The 16944-nt window shown below is 32.4% G+C and overlaps 1 protein-coding gene across 2 annotated transcripts; it reads right to left on the bottom strand.

Moving 5' to 3' along the window:
- Positions 1-69: 69 nt before the first annotated feature.
- LOC111708876 (CAP-Gly domain-containing linker protein 1) lies at positions 70-8647 on the bottom strand. 2 transcript variants are annotated; one of them, XM_023482379.1, is made up of 10 exons: positions 8536-8647; positions 8054-8154; positions 7622-7700; positions 7235-7306; positions 5954-6022; positions 4685-4951; positions 4046-4126; positions 2384-3067; positions 1681-1911; positions 70-504 (listed from the first exon to the last, which is right to left on the bottom strand). In XM_023482379.1, the coding sequence occupies exons 1-10, from the start codon at positions 8587-8589 to the stop codon at positions 328-330; spliced, it is 1815 nt and encodes a 604-aa protein (XP_023338147.1). In that variant the 5' UTR covers positions 8590-8647; the 3' UTR covers positions 70-327. The 2 variants fall into 2 exon arrangements, with proteins under 2 accessions (XP_023338147.1, XP_023338148.1); XM_023482380.1 differs by having other exon boundaries at positions 1681-1913; positions 2398-3067.
- Between the last annotated feature and the right edge of the window lie 8297 nt (positions 8648-16944).

Here is a 16944-nt window from a genome sequence, read left to right as displayed (position 1 = left end):
TCAAAATTATCAAAATTAAATGTTTTTAACCTCCTCGAATACTAAACGAACACTGATGCATCTATTCTTGTTGACAAATTCCGCCCAGAAATATTTTTCAATATATCCGCAGAGTATACACGACTGCAATTAACTTTCCTTGCATAAGTAACTTGGTTTATCTTCCTTATTGGGATAGAAAATATGTTTTTTTTGGATCTTGAAAATTTAGCAATTGGGCAAAACTAATTTATCATAACAGTGAAAAATTAGAATCAAACACTTTTTTTTGTAAATATATGCTGTGGATCGATAATTTTTTTAAAATAAATACTTTGAAAAATTTACTCAATGTTTTTTCGATGGTTTTTCAAAAACAATTTTTTCCATCAATTCTTTTTCACAGTATTTTCCTCTTCGTTTCTTGGCTTCGATCACTTTATTAATCTCTGTCTCCTGGGTATTTTTCTCCTTCATAATCTGCTCCTGTATTTTCAATTTCTCTCTCTTCTGCGCCAGAAGCTCCTAAACACATTGTACAGGGTGTCCCTCAAAGCATGGCAGTAGTAAGATGACTTAAAGGGCGTCTTTGATTTTTAAAATAATTTCATAATAATCACAAAATAACCCTATTCTTGGCATTTCCAAAATGTGGTCTCCCTTATTCATGCTTTTAATAGTTCCGAAGATATGGTGAATTTTGTTAAGATTTCGACAATTTTAGTTATACTTATTTAATTATTCTGAATATCTCTGGTAATATTGACAACAAAGAAACTGCAAACCAAATGCCAGGACTAGGAGAATTTTTGATTATTGTTATAAGAATCATGCTTGTGTAAAGTAGGACAACGTATTCGTATACCGCAAATAATTCCAATTTCAAGTCGAAGAACTACTGTCGTGTTTTGTGGGACACTCTGTACAAGGGTAATTATAAAAAAACTAGTACTAAATGAGATGTATGAAACAATGCACAAAACAGTGTGACAAATTTATTGTCTTACGATTCAAAAAAAATAAAGGAATTTTGAACAATTCTGAACTTNGTGATTACAATAACTGAAAATCAAAAATATTATATTTAATATAATCTGTTTTTCTTAGTATGAGGCAAATTAATTTGATTGGCTTTTTGCAATATCAAATTCTCCTTTTTAGCTTGTATCCCATTTATTTTTGATAATTGCAAAGGCACAGTTTTGAAATAAGAAATTAAAATAATTATTTTTACCCCCAGCATTCTACAATGATGAAAGGAAAATTGTTTTATTAACTGCTGAAACACAACAAGTGGTTTGAGTAACATGTTTCCCATGCTGACAGTTACTTCCGGTTTATACTAAACAATAGAGATCTGAACGCACCAATAACAGAAAACATTTTCGCATTCCGGGAAATTACTCTAAATTACACAAATCATTAATTTCATTTAAAGAACAGACATTCCATTTTCAGTTATTGTAATTAATCAGAACCTTTCTTATTTTCGCTTGTCATAAATTTGTCAAAACATAAAAACGGATATCTTGGAAACTATTTTTTTTTAAAGAAATTAACTATTTAACATATTAACATGGTGTGTGTTTAGCCGGCCTTATTACTTTCTGACCATAATTTGGGGCTCAAGCTGCTAAAAATCAATATTATTATCATTATTATTATCACTATTATCATTATCATTATTATCATTATCATTACCTGCATATGCTTTACTTTCTCCTTCATCTTAAGTACCTCTGCCTCTCTAAGACTGGCAATATTCTGAGCAATCTTCATCTCTGTTTCCTTCTTCTTTGCAAGAAGCATTGCCTGCTTTGTCCGAAGGTATTGCTCTGACATTGCCATCTCTGCTAAATCTCCCTTCACACTTGCACATTTTCCTTCAATCTTACGCACAGTGTCAGATAATGCCGTGCTAGCGGTGTCCTCCTGTTTTATTGATTGATTAGTTGATTTCTTGATTAAACAATTGAATTCTTAACTAATCAATTGATTTATCAATTAATCAATTGATTTCTCATTTAATCAATTGATTTCTCAACTAATCAATTGATTTCTTAACTAATCAATTGATTTATCAATTAATCAATTGATTTCTCATTTAATCAATTGATTTCTCAATTAATCAATTGATTGCTTAATTAAACAATTGATTTCTTAACTAATCAATTGATTTCTCACAATTAATCAATTGATTGCTTAATTTAATAATTAATTGCTTAATTAAACAATTTATTTCTTAACTAATCAATGTATTTTTTAATTAGTAACTGATTTCTTAATTAGACAATTGTGTTCATAAAAAAACACTCCTTAAATAATCAACTGATTTCTTAAATAAAACAGTAGTTGCATATTCAAACAATTGATTTCTTAACTAATAAATTGATGTTATCCTTACCTCTGTATTTTGTTCTGTATTTTGTTCTGCTGAAGGCTCAATATCAGTTTCCAATGATGAGGGTCGTCTTTGTTTCGAAATAGCTCCAGTTTCTGGACCCAGCACATGTGTAGCTTCATGGTTTATTTTATTGTTTTCAGTTTGTATTTTATTCGATTTAATTGTAATGACTTCATGCTTTGTTCTGGTTTCTTCGGATAGTTCTAAATTGTTATGTGCTGGGCTAATTTCACTTTCTAATCTTTGGTCGCCATTTTCTACTTTCATTTCCACTTCAGATTTTTTTGTAATTTCTTGTGTTGTTTCATTTAATTCATTATTGTCGGGATGAGAGGTGTTCACTTCTGTGTTAATTTCTTTTTCTATTTTCGTTTCAGATGAAATTGAGTTTTCCTGCTTCATTTCTTCTTTAGTAGTTTCTCCAACCTTGGTTGGTTCCATAGTTTCTTTATTGGGTTTGGATTCGGTTTTACCATTGAATTCAAGCGTAATCTCAGCTGCTTGCTTTAGAGCTTCCAGATTTTGTTGGTTTAGAAGGATTGGAGACTTCTCAATCTCATCCAGCTGTTGAAAGAAATGATCCATCTGAAGATCCTTCCGATCCTGCTGTGCTTGCCTGCGCGCAAGACGCAACTGCTGAAGCTTTAATTCGCGCATCTTGAGCGCCAACAAATCCTCTTTTGCCTACAACAATAATTATGATCATAATAAAGATCATATCCATGATGGCGATGATTTTTTATAAAATTAATAATAATTACAATGATAACGATGATAATGAAAATGATAATAATGATGAAACAATGAAAATAAATATAACAAGGAAAATGATAATAAAAAAAAAACAATAAAAAAATTATAATTTTTAAAACAATGATAATGATGATAAAAATAATAATTATAATAAGAATGATAAATATGATAACAATGATAATTATGATCGAGTAAATCTGTAAAGTTGGCTAACTGACACCCTGGACTGGGAGCTGAACACCATGAAGATTTGTTAGAAGGCGTATGCTAAGACATCGCTCTTTTCTTTAAGTATGTTGGGATGAAAATGGAAGACCTATTAACAGTCTATAAAACCTTTATTAGATGCATAGTCGAGTTTTTTACTGTACTGTTTTGGAACAAAATCATTAAAACTCCCCCCAGATCCTTTTGAAAGTCGTCTTTATCAAATTTTCTCCGGCCGGAGACCTACCAAACAACAAACCAAACCTTCACCTTCGTCAGTTATTATTATTTGTGAATGATAATTATTATTTCATTTTATCTGAATAAATCATTATTTTTTATTATCAATTATGATAACAATGATAATGATGATAAAAAATAACGACGATAACAATGGTAATGATTATACGAATGATAATTATGATAAAAATGACGGAAATAACCATGGTAATGATAAAACAATGAAAATTATAATAACAATGAAAATGAGGATAACAATAGTAACAATGAAAATTATGACAAAAGTAATAAAAAAATTATATTGATGATAACAATGATTTTACCAATGAAAATGATGATAACAATGATAATAATGATAACAAAGATTAGGAAATGTGATGATCTCAATTATATTGATTATATTGATTATAACAAGAACAAGGATAAAAATGGTAATAATGATAACAACGATGATAATGATACCTTAGCAATCCTGGCCTGATCAGCTGCTCTCTTCTCTCCCTTCTCCACCTGTTCCTCCAACCTGTTCTTCAGGTCCTCTCTCTACAACAACAAAGTTTTCATTTTTTAGAATAATTTTTTCTAAATCGAGTGTTTCTGTTTGGTTTCTTCTCTTTTCAGTGTTTGATTTGTGCACAATGAGACCCAAAAACTCAAGAGTAAGAAGAGGATAGTTAGATAAGTTTTTTTTAAATAGCCCAATAAACATGAAACACAGCAATACTGCAGTAAACAGAGACCCATCTCACTTTGTAAGTTGATTTTCAAACTACTGATAAAACTATTTACTTTCAAATATTGCTTTTTATCTCGTCTTCCTATTCCACAGTTTTATTAGATTCTCTATAAGCCAATTTTTTTGTCACACAACTCTGGATATTTAACTCCTACATCTTTGTCACTGGATGCCGCGAGACCCTTGATGTTTCAAACTATGAGGTCTCTTAGATCAAATAATTTCAGTTTGAAATTTCAAAGATTTACACAATCAGGTAGGGATTAAAAAATTGAGCTTGTGGCAAAAATCAATTCCTTTTCCAAAAGTAAAAAACCTCAGAAACACTGACAACATTATTTTTGTTGAATCTATTGAACAGAAACCTGTTTGAACTTTTCTTCATTCTCCTCCATGTTCTTCTTTAATCTCTCCATTCTCTCCTTTGTTCTAAGCAACAGATCCTCATCCATCTCCCCATTCATGCTGGAGGCTGCTTTCCCTCCCTTAGGGGAAACTGCTTTCCCTCCCTCTGTAGAAGATGCCCCTGCTTCTTCTGAGTTTGCCATCCCACCCTCGGCTCCTTCGGTATTTTCTGGATTTGTTTTATTATTGCTCTCTGAAGTGTGCTCTCCTATTCCTGTCAGCTGTGCCTAATTAATGAAGATCTTAAAATAGAAACTGATTTCTTGCCTCAAACTCTAATTGTCTAAGCCTTGTTATCTTTGCAACCAGATGACGTAGACCTTTGATATTTTAAACTATGAATTCTGCTATGCACATCGAATAGTTTGGTTATAAAAGGTATACACCATCAACTCGCTAAGATATAGTGATTAAAGAATTAGAGGTTGCGACGAATAATCAGTTTCTTTGTACTATAATAGCACCTGGCAGCCTTTCAATTCTGTCAATAAATCAGGGATTTTCTTGTTCAACCAAAGATATTTAAATTGACGATTATCATTTATGAGGTAAAAAAACAGAAGTAGGACAATATTGTGTAAATTAAATTCCTATTTTTTTGGGACACTCATTACACTAATGGGACACTCAGTACACTAATGACTAACATTCTTAAAAATTCTGGAAATTTCTATTGTTTTTGTTTCGTCCTTGAACAACATTTAGGAATTAGAGAAAGCAGTGTTTAGAGTTTATAGACACAAAACAAGGGAAAATTTGGGAAATTGAATAGATCAAATATAGGATTCTTTTGTTGCACTTTTCAAACAGAAAATCTTGTAATACTTTCACGAATATGTTAAATAATTTCACTGTTTTGGCACGATTTGCCCACTGCGCTTAACGACTGAACTGTTCATAACGTTAATTATTGGCTCATATTTTCTTAAAGATTCATTTTAAAAAGACCGTACGCGTATTTTCATGTGACCCATTATGACCGATTAAGTCACAAAGGTGCTCTTGACGCCTTAAACTGCTCAAAGAAAACAGAGATATCCAGACTTTTCTAACTGAAAACTTAGTTCCAACCCATTTTATTTTAATAACAAGTCGAGTTTCCCGCACTCAATAATCAGATGAAAAAACAAGAATTTCTCCGGCATAAATGTTCAGCCAAATTAGTTTAAGAGTACCTATGTAAATCGGACGTGCCACTTCAGAGAGGGTAACTTAAAACTTTATTTTACCTTAAGAGAAACAGCTTGGCTGAGACAGGCAACTGCTTCACGTTTATTCGAGTAATTCTCAACTCTTGTCTAGAACAAGAATATTAGTTCTCAACTCTTGTCTAGAACAAGAATATTAGTTCTCAACTCTAGTCTAGAACAAGAATATTAGTTCTCAACTCTTGTCTAGAACAAGAATATTAGTTCTCAACTCTATTCTAGAACAAGAATATTAGTTCTTAACTCTAGTCTAGAACAAGAATATTAGTTCTTAACTCTAGTCTAGAACAAGAATATTAGTTCTTAACTCTTGTCTAGAACAAGAATATTAGTTCTTAACTCTTGTCTAGAACAAGAATATTAGTTCTTAACTCTTATCTAGAACAAGAATATTGTTCTCAATATTTGAAATAGAAGAAAGAACTAAAAAAGCAGAATCTTATATTTAAAAGTATTGTATTGTAAATTGTATTATGAGGTATGTACTTTTGAAAATATAGGAACATCTCTGAACCAGGGGCGTAAGAGAGAATTTGTGTAGGGGGGGGGGCAGATAGATTGTGCCCCCCTTTAAAAACCTCTTTTAAAAAAAAAATATTGATACCTTTTTTAACTATGTAAACTATTCGATCATATACACACTTCCATACAACAACTGTTAGTAGATTATTTATGTGTGCCCCCCCCCCACGTACGCCCCTGCTCTGAACTTTCTTATTATAATTGTTTTATGTACATTGTACAGCTCTTATGAGGATTAACAATAAAAAGAACAGTATTAGACCGAGGAGCTTGAAATAGAATAAAAATCTAAACTCTAAAACATAAAAAAATGAATTTAAGATTTCTTTTAGCAGTAAGAAAACTTTATCTGATCTAAAGTTGTCTTAAACTTTAATTGAAAAATTGATTCTAAAATTTTCTTCAAAATTTTCTTCCAGTGTAAGGTAATGTTTTTTCAATAAGGGATTAATATTTTTTATCTTCGATTTAAATGGAAAACCAAACACTAGAATTTTCTATTTCCACTAAAAAATATTTTATATTTTTGCAGAACATGTAAGAATGTTTAGAAAACAAGAAAATTTTGCGTTTTTATCGTGAAAGGAAGTGTTGACTTTTAATACTTTTAAAAGATAAGTACAGTTTATGCTTCTTAAATTCGAATGTGGATAGTTTGAAAATGGTTGATAAGTGAAGGATAAGTGAAGGATAAGTGAAGGTCAATGATTGACGATTGATGGTTAATGGATGAAAAAGAAAAAAAGCATTTCAAATGAAAAAAAATATGATTATATTTACCTTCATATCTATGATTTTGTTTGTCAGTTTGTCCTGGATGGAGATTTTTTCATTTGTGTCATCTAAATGTTTCTAGATACCAAAAACTTAATAATTGTAAAAAATTGGGAATTCTGAGAAATAAAAAAGGAAAAAAATACTTCCTAAAAATCAGAGCTTTGAATCAATTCTAATAATCATCAAATTAAAAGTGCCCGCAATGAATATCAATTAATCAAGGAAGATATATAAAATCTCATTATTTGACAATGACACTAAATATTTGTTGTTTTAAGGGCAATACCTATTTTTGTTTTGACATTTTGATATTTTTACACATTGGAACTGTAATTCCTCACATATTTGCAATTTAATTTCAATCGAATTCTTTTGAATATTAAATTTTTCCTTTGTGTATTCAAGTTTTTCTCTCATCAATTCATATTTCCTCATCATTTCTTGCATCATCTTTTGGGAGGTTTCCGCCCTTAACATTTAAACTTGTTTTAACCAACCGGTGGCCGAATTTAAAGAATTTGAGCGGCGGTTTAAATTTAAGCCGCGGTTTAAATATGGTTGGTTCCACTTAAAATTGTATCAAATGTTTCAAGATTTAAGCCGGCGCTTAATTTAAACCGGGTTTTGGCGGATTTAAACCGCGGCTCAAATTCTTTAAATTCCATCTCAGACCTCTCTATTTCTATCAGCCAATCAGGGCAGAAGTTTTGTATTAGCCAATCCGAGCTATTTATTTGGATTATTTCAGCCAATCAGTCTTCAGAGATCTGATTATTTTTATGAGCCAATCACAGGGTAGAAAAAAATAAAAATGCCGGAAACCTGAGTCTAGCAGCTAGTGCTTGTTCTTCTCTTTCCTTTGCCATTCTGTTTGCAGCTTCATTTCGCGCCAACTCTCTCTCTAGGTCCTCTTCCATCAAGGCCTAAGATTAGAAAACGATACTTTTGATTGTCTTTGCATGTTTCTTTAAAAAGAATAATCAGTGGTTTTGGAGCCTTTATCTGAAAATTGGCCTTGTTTATGAATCTGTGATAAATGAAGATGCCATTTTTTTTATCAAACTATTGGAAAAGTCTTGTTTTTGATATATAGAGAGTCAACATTTTAGAAACAAACACTGTAAAGCACCTTAAAAAGGGCAAAGGAACTGTACCCAAGACCTGTAAATTGCCAATTGCCATGCTTTACTCCTTTAAACTGTACAGAATTGATTTAACATTAAGAACTGAGTGTTTCAGTATATACTATTACTGTTATACTGCACTGTACAATGTACATTGTACAATTTGTAAATTGTACATACCTGTGCAATATTTACACTTTGCAACCCTGAGCTAACTCCCCGCTCCTCCGGCATTTTTTTTTATCTAATAATAGTCTGAAAAAAAATATTCAGTATTTATTCCATTTCCTCAAATGTGAAAGGTACGTATTTACATAATCTTTATGTTAAACTGGTTTTAGAAAGTTCCTATACGCACAAATCGGTCCTCCTCTCAGGGGCTTCACATAATTCATGAAAAGAGCACAGGGGCGGGGAGTTGTAGAACAAGACCATAACGTTGCATTACACTATTAATGGTCATTATGATAATGGAATCCTCAGAATTTTCAAACCCTGCTTAGCAGTGACTTTTATTTTTCCAACCTGTAAGAATACATGTAACTAATATGAACAATAGCTGGATGAAAAAGCTGCATCATCAATCCACAACATAACTTGTCAGAGAAATTTGAAAGATTTCTGCATGAAACACAAATAGTAATATGCGTAATATTAGGGAGAAAGAAAAGCAGAAATATGTGTCAAAATGCATTTCTCCCTTGTCTACAAGGGATTAGAATGCGTAGATATAAAAGAGAGGAACAGAAAACAGATGTATGATCAGCTAAAAAGAAGATACAACGGTCAGAGAAAATATTCACTGCTTTTTTTAAAATTTTGATAAAAAAAATTTAAATTTTAAAAAAATGTCAAAAAAGATGTTGAAATATTTTACTCTAAAATTTTTTTTAAAATCCTTCATTTTAATTAGATTTTCATTCTGTAGTTATTAAAATGTACATTATTTAAATATGAAAACTCTTCATTGCTCAATATTGAGCTCACTGTGCAGTTGTCTTCATTTCTCCCACTTCATTATCTTCGGAATGTTTTTAATTTTCCTCTTCAGTAGATTCATCCAGAAATTTTTGATCAGGATAAAGCATCTGCGTTCACGTTTTCACTTCTCTTTTTATGTATCACTATAAACTCAAACTGAACTAATATTGCATACCAATGCTGAAATATTGCCTCTTCTGACTTCAAATTCACTTTATACTAGAGGCATCAGTATAAGCTAAAAAGGGGGGCCGGTACTGCAGGATATGCTACCACTTCTTCGTGCACTTCACTAAGACTAACAACTCACCTTTTGCACTAGAATAATGTCTTTCATGCAAGTTACAATTTCTGCCCCAGCAAGCAAAAAAGCGCTCCACACAATCTTGCTTCTGGGACAGAACTCCGGCAAAATTTAAAGCATACCAATCTGTGGTAAGGATAAATGGTTCCTCTGAGTCAAAGTCTGGGTATGCCTGTACTCTCCCTGTGAATATACCTGAACGTGCCAAACGGACTGATAAACGCTGTGCAATCCCTACTCCCTCCTCGATCTGGATGCAGTGGTCCACACGCATCTTTAGAGGTGAAGATCTTTGCACCCTTAAACTTTTGTAGAATTTCCTGTATGTTGGTTAAAGGATAAGCATCCTTGATGGCGATGTCATTAAGTTAACTCAGGTCTGTAACCATCTAGTCCTTCTTTTTGACTGGAACTAGTGGCAATGCCCAGGGACTGTTTGCTGGCTTGATGATCCCTTGTTGGATCCACTCATCCAATTGTTCTTGCAGATTTACACTCTCATCCGGGTTTAACGGTCTTACTTTGGATCTCTTTGGCACTGCTCCAGGTTCTAACTCTATCCTCAAGCTCCAGTATATCTGTCTTCCCATAATGATTCGGATGCAATGCCAACGTCAGGAAATTATCCAAAAACAACTTAACTACTTCCTCTTTCAGTTTGTCATCCCTATTCAAAATCTCATTTTTGTCTAGCTTTAAACTATCCCTTCTGCTCTCCTCCATTGGAATATCTGATTCCTGTACTGAGTTTATCGTTTAATTCTGGGTTCACTTCCTCTTCATCAGTGTCAACTTTCGGTTCACCACTTCCTCCTTGTTCTGCTTTAAGACACAATCTCTTATCTATGCCTTCCTGACAGGTTGTATGCATTTTCCGGAAGTATTAGTTTCCGATCTGCATCCTGCTCCTCCATTGGTATTGACTCAACATAAGCTTCTACTTTCCAATTTCCTTTTGTTCTTACTTTCACTAGTTTAACACTGCCAGCTGGGATTACAAATTCCTCGCCCGTCCACAATTTCCTTACTAACACTTCCGACACTTGGTTCACACCACTTACTTCCGGTAATCTCTTCTCTGCATTCCATACTGCGGGGATTACCTGCACATATTTCTTTCCCACTTTATTCACGAAAGGAAAAGGAGTAACCGTCACGCTGCACAGTCTTTCATGTCCTTTACTTCTGGTCACTAACTTCACTTCCTTGTCCGAGCATGAAATGGACACTTCATGTTGTCTAAAAAACTCTATGCCAAAGTTCACAGCAATCAATCCTTCTATCACTATGGGTTCTACTTCAAAAACATGATCCAACCCATCCAAATAAAACTTAGTCTTCTCTCCTTTCCCTGGGACTCTGAGACCTTTCCCTCCTTTCTCTGCCGTTCTCACCCTAGCGTTACTCTGCTCAAGCTTTTCCCCCCAATTGTATTCCAGAATCCACTCGACACTAAAGTTCCTTTTACTAGGTTCCCTGTATCTACTAAGGCTAAACCATATATATATCATGCTTTAACAGTTTAAATTTCTCGCAAGAGGTTTTACGGTTGTCTCTCTCTATTTGATTCATATTATTCAAATTCATTAATACGACTTTCTCCCTATCTTTCATATCCATCCCCCATTTCTCTTTGGGTCTTATACTATTTTTCACTTCCGGATTAAACTTAACGAAATTACAGACATTTGAATGGATAGAATTGTTTATTGAAATATAATAGATTACATTCACATTATCCTTTTCTTCCATTCTTGGAGTTTCAAGCCGTCCGCTGTTGAAACTCTATACGGAAAAACCGTATCCGGAGGTATCCGGAGACAGTTTCTTCAGCACTTCCTGTAAAGCTGCCAAGGATTTGGCCATTTCCGTCATTTTTACGCTTCCAGAGCAGCCATCATCTCTCCTACCATTGTTTTCCCTCTCACTCCGACATTCCCTTGAGATATGTCCCTTTTTCCCACAGTTATAGCAGGAAATCGTCTGCCAAGAATTACTTCCAGATTTCTTGACAGAATTATTTTCCTTCCAGTCTTTGTATTTCCGGCATTCCTTCTTCATATGTCCAGGTTTCTTACAGAAAACATGTTTCTCCTCCCTACATAACATTCACATTGCCTTCCACTTCCTGGTTCTCGTCCTTGGACTCATCTGTTACTAGTCCAGGCATTGCATTCACATCCATAGGGACCTGTCCTGTCCTGAGCATCTCTTTCAGTCTATTGTTGCCATTCTTCTCATAACCATAGGTGTGCCTCAATCCTACCATATCCTGTGCAGGAGCTCTATGATCTAGGCTATATCTTCTAAGGTTCGTCAGTTGATGACCCAGGACAGCCTTAATCTCACTCTTGTGCTTGATCTCTTTAGTCATAAACGTCAGGCATGTTTTCCTCAGCTCAGCATTGTATAACCCAAGTAAGAATTCTTGAACTTGACCAAACTTCTCCTGGCTGGGGCATACGTTTGTGCTCACAATCTCAGTTTATCAATATATTATTTCCTTGCATCCTCATTCCTGGACTGTTTCCGGGACATGTATTCTATCTTCCTGCCTTCTTCATCCTTCTCATGTGCAAACTTCTTAATAATTCCTGGAAAAACTCTTCTATTTCATAATTATCAAACGCTAGTCCATCAGGTTGCAACAATACTATTTCCTGACGGGCAGATCCCTTGATACAATTCAGTAACATCTTCTTGATCTCGTCATTGGGAACCCTCTCCCACTCATAGTTATCTAGGTGTTTCTCCAACTTCTGACACCACTCGAACACTTTCTTGGGGTTTAACGTTTATTTTCTAAAGATACTTCTAGTGCTCGGACCGACGTAGCGTTCAGTGCATTCAATCCAAAACATATTTACAAGGTTAAATTTAATTAACCTCTGTTCCAACCCTTCCGCTGAGTACCCTCCCTTTTCCTTATACTCCCTTACCTCCCTCTTTCATTTTTCCTGATTTTTCATCATGATTATGTTTAAAATGTACACTGTACAGTGTAAACCCATGTATTTATCTATTTACAATTCTTATTCGTTTATAATGGCCAATCAACTAAAACAACCTACTCTGGTTAGGCGGGTCCAAACGCCATAAATTGTGGTTTTTATTTGGATTATCTTGTGCTTTGTAGTTGAATAAAATTATGAAATATTGTCCTTTATTGAGCTCACTGTGCTGATGTCCTATATATATAAACTGTATATTGTCCTAAATTGATATCACTGTGCTCTATCCAGCTGTTCCTGTGTCCTGTAAATAAACTGTATATTTTTTCATATTAAGCTCACTGTGCCGATGTCCTGTATATAAATTGTAAATTGTCCTAAATTGATATCACTGTGCTCTATCCAGCTGTGCCTGTGTCCTGTATATACTACGTGTTGTGGAGACTGTAGCATCCTCCGGTCAACCTGACCTCACTAGAGGAGAATACAGGCCTCTCTACACATACTTCGCTTATTCATCAATAAGGTGTTCCAAAATATCTATGTTTAATTTTTAGTATAGGGTGTTCCTAAATATTTAAGATTGATTTTAATAGGGTGTTGCGAATTAGCTGTTTTGTTTTCAGTAGTGTGTTCCGAAATATTAATATTAACTATTAGTAGGACCGGATGTTCCGAAATATTTCAGATTGATTATAGGATATGTTTTAAAATATTTATGTCTATCTATATTTCATTTATAACGAATGCGACAAAAAAATATAAAAAATAAAAAGCGGAAAGCCCAATTGTGATCAAAGTCAAAGCTTGCGTGCTTGGATTATAGGACCGTATTGCTAAATCAGTTTAAGGAAACTCCAAAATCTTCAAGCTTTCTCATTAATAAGGATTTACAAAAAGAGTACCATTGTGAATTGTACATGTGCCCTCTCTGAGACCTTGGATATTTTAAACTGTAAATTCTGTTAGTTGGAATAGTTGGAATATCTAAGATTCCTTTTAAAAATAAAAATCTTACTGCTGAGCAGCGCTGTGTAGATCTTTCAATATTTGAAAAATTCTGAGTTGTCCCAGACCCTGTGTTGCAATTTTTATTTATTTTTTAACTTAGAGGACCATAGACCCTCCATTTATATAGAAACATGTCCGATTCACAACGGGACACATGACAGCTTTGCATAATTTTTTTACTTAGAAAATTGATTATTTTATATTTTGGTTTTGGAAGAAATTTCAAGAATGAATAACTTTTAAAGCTGGAAAACGACGATATCCTTCCCTTTAATAATCAAATAAAGGTTTAAAGTGTACCGTTGTGAATTGTGTTTCCCTTTTTAAATGGAGGGTCACTTTACAGTTTAGCGATAATTCTTTTAGAAATTAAAGATAGTTTTTTTTATTATTATTTAATGATCAGTGAACACTCTTTTACAATTTAATGGTTTTGGGAGTAAACAAATCTATGAGATTTCTTTTTTAACTTTAGTTCCAATAGAATTAAAGAAACAGTAAAAAATAGTTGTAAAAAAACACATTGATTAAAGTTTTATTCTAGAAATATTTAAACTATTCTTAAATTTTTTTCTATGCATTCTGCATTGAGAGGAAAATCTTTATGCAAGAAATATGAACCAAAATATTTTCAAGATTTTGACATTTTATTTAAAGAAGATATACACCAAATACACACAATGCACATTTCAACCAAGAACAAAAACCATGAAAAAGAGGCTTTTTAGTTTCAAGATGAGGGGATTTAAAAACAAAATTGAGGAAAAGGGAGTTGAAATTTAAGCAATAGTATGTGTATTTTAGTTATTATACAACGAATAGTTTACCAGTAGCTTATAAATCACATTATTACGTGGATTGCTGCGTTTCATTTTCATCAGACTATTGAAAATCAAAACTTGAGTCTAAAAGTCGTCTTCCTATTAAACAGTTAATTTTTTTAAACTTACAATTAAATACAATGCTAATATTTTACAAGATTTTTTCTTAAATACATTTTGCTCTAAAGACAAAAAATCAATGAAACTGATCTTAAAACAACATAGTATTATACCCCACCCCCACTACGAATCGAACCGGGGTGGTCTTATTTTTTTTAAGGGACCGGACATGATTATATATTTAATGTTTCTGGTTATCCAGAATTTTGAAATGTCTCTTTTAAAACCTTTTTTTGGAATTCCACCAATAAATGTGTGAAATTTTTATAAATATAATTCAAAGAATGGATTACAGTAAAACTTTAAATTAAATAAAAATCGTTTGTGTGAAGAACTGTTCACAGCGCCCTCTGGAAGTTTGACATAAATAATACAGGGTTATCTGAAACGAATGACACTTCAGAGACGACTATATGGAATTTATTTAGACTTAATTCTAACATTTCAGGTTACTTGCAACATGTATTTAAAAATTTGCAGGTCGTCATTAAAATCTCATTCTTTAAGGGTAACCCTGTATTTCTGTGTGTCAATGTGTTGTTTTGGTCTTTTTTAGAAACTGATTTTTTGTATAACCTAGCTTGGGAACCCGACTTTGCTTGGAAACTAAGTTTTCCCTAAAACCTTAACATATCCAGCGTAGAATGTATATTGTGTATTGAGGATCTTCATAATACGTGAAACATTAATTCTTTTTGAATAAAATATGAAGTTTAAAAACTAAAATATATGTATATAAATAAATATTATGATACGTATGAGATATATATCAAAGATTGTCAACACAGGACTAATATATTCTAATAAATATTCATAGTTTGTTTTTCTCAGCTAAGATATTCTTTAATATTTATATATATCTATTAATTACAGTAAATATAATACTAACTATATAACTGCAAGTAAACGTATAGTATCTATATACTAAATACAGAAAGTATAAGCTGACTAACTGTAGTATCTATATAGTAGTTAGTAACTACTACAGAAGGGATAAAACTTACTGTAGTAAATGTAAACTATCTATAATATACTAACCACAGAAGGTATAAAACTAACTGTAATAAATGTGAAATGTGTATAGTATTTATATACTAACTACAGTAGGGATAAAACTAACTAGTAAATGTGAAATGTGTATAGTATTTATATACTAACTACAGTAGGGATAAAACTAACTGTAGTAAATGTGAAATGTGTATAGTATTTACATACTAACTACAGAATGTATAAAACTAACTGTAGTAAATGTGAAATGTGTACAGTATTTATATACTAACTACAATAGGGATAAAACTAACTGTAGTAAACGTATATTATCTATATAGTAACTACTACAGTACAGTAAATGTAAACTATCTATAATATACTAACTACAGTAAGGGTATAAGTATACACTACTACTGGAGCTAGTAGCTGTGTCAGTCAACTTTGAGAAAGCCCGGAATTTCCGAACTCTAATTTTAAACATTATATTTTCTATATAAACAAATTTTCAACACTTTTAAAAAACTTACCTCTGCTTCAAGTCTACGTACATATCAGAGTAAGATAATAATAAACGGAATTGGCGTTGTTTTGCAAAATAATAGCATTTTTTCAGGGTTCACAATTAAACTAAAATAAAAAATTGAGAATCCGCGAAACATAATTGTTGTGAAAAATCAAATTTTTTTATGATCTTTATAAAGAGGGGGGGGGGGATCAAAGCCTAACCCCCGATCTATAATAACATTACCGATTTTAAAGAATGAAATCATTTTAAAAGATGAAAATTAAATCAAAAATAATAATAACTGCACTGCTGAAGTTTAAAAGAACACAAATGAAAAATGTAACTGCGTTTGATATTTTAAAACTTCTAAGTTTTTTTGGGGAGCCCTTCAAAAGCCGAAAATCTATGGTTGTATATAAATCTAAATCAAAATTCATATTTTTCTTAAGCACTTTTTTTAACATTTTGAAAGTAAAATTTTTTTCTTCTTTTTAATCCTTCTGTAGTTTTTATTGCCACGTTTTCCTGTTTTTGATTGAAATTTCCACTTTGTTGCGAAACTGTTTGCAAATTATGAATGAAATATGCAAAACTATTGCAAATTCTAGCTTCAGATTTATGATATTCATCATTCATAGTGCAGTTTTGCTAAAAATGATTGAAAATTTTACTTAATAAGTTTTGAATATTTAAAAAAAACTATTTGGCAATCCATCGTTAAATAAAAAGTGTTTTAAGTTCACCGTAATACAGTTGCAGTTCATTTCTTCTCCATTGAAAAGAATAAAATATTTTCGGAGTGAAACGTTTCTCAAATTTCTTTTACATAAAGTTGTCTTACTTTCATAGAATGACTCTCTTCAGAAAGTTAAGAAAACTAACTCTTGGGACCCAATAAAACTGTGG

Source organism: Eurytemora carolleeae, unplaced genomic scaffold, assembly GCF_000591075.1.
Source record: "Eurytemora carolleeae unplaced genomic scaffold, Eaff_2.0 scaffold648, whole genome shotgun sequence".
Classification (NCBI taxonomy): Eukaryota; Metazoa; Arthropoda; class Copepoda; order Calanoida; family Temoridae; genus Eurytemora; species Eurytemora carolleeae.
The sequence above is the reverse complement of the archived record's forward strand: the minus strand, read 5'-3'. Positions and strand labels throughout refer to the sequence as shown.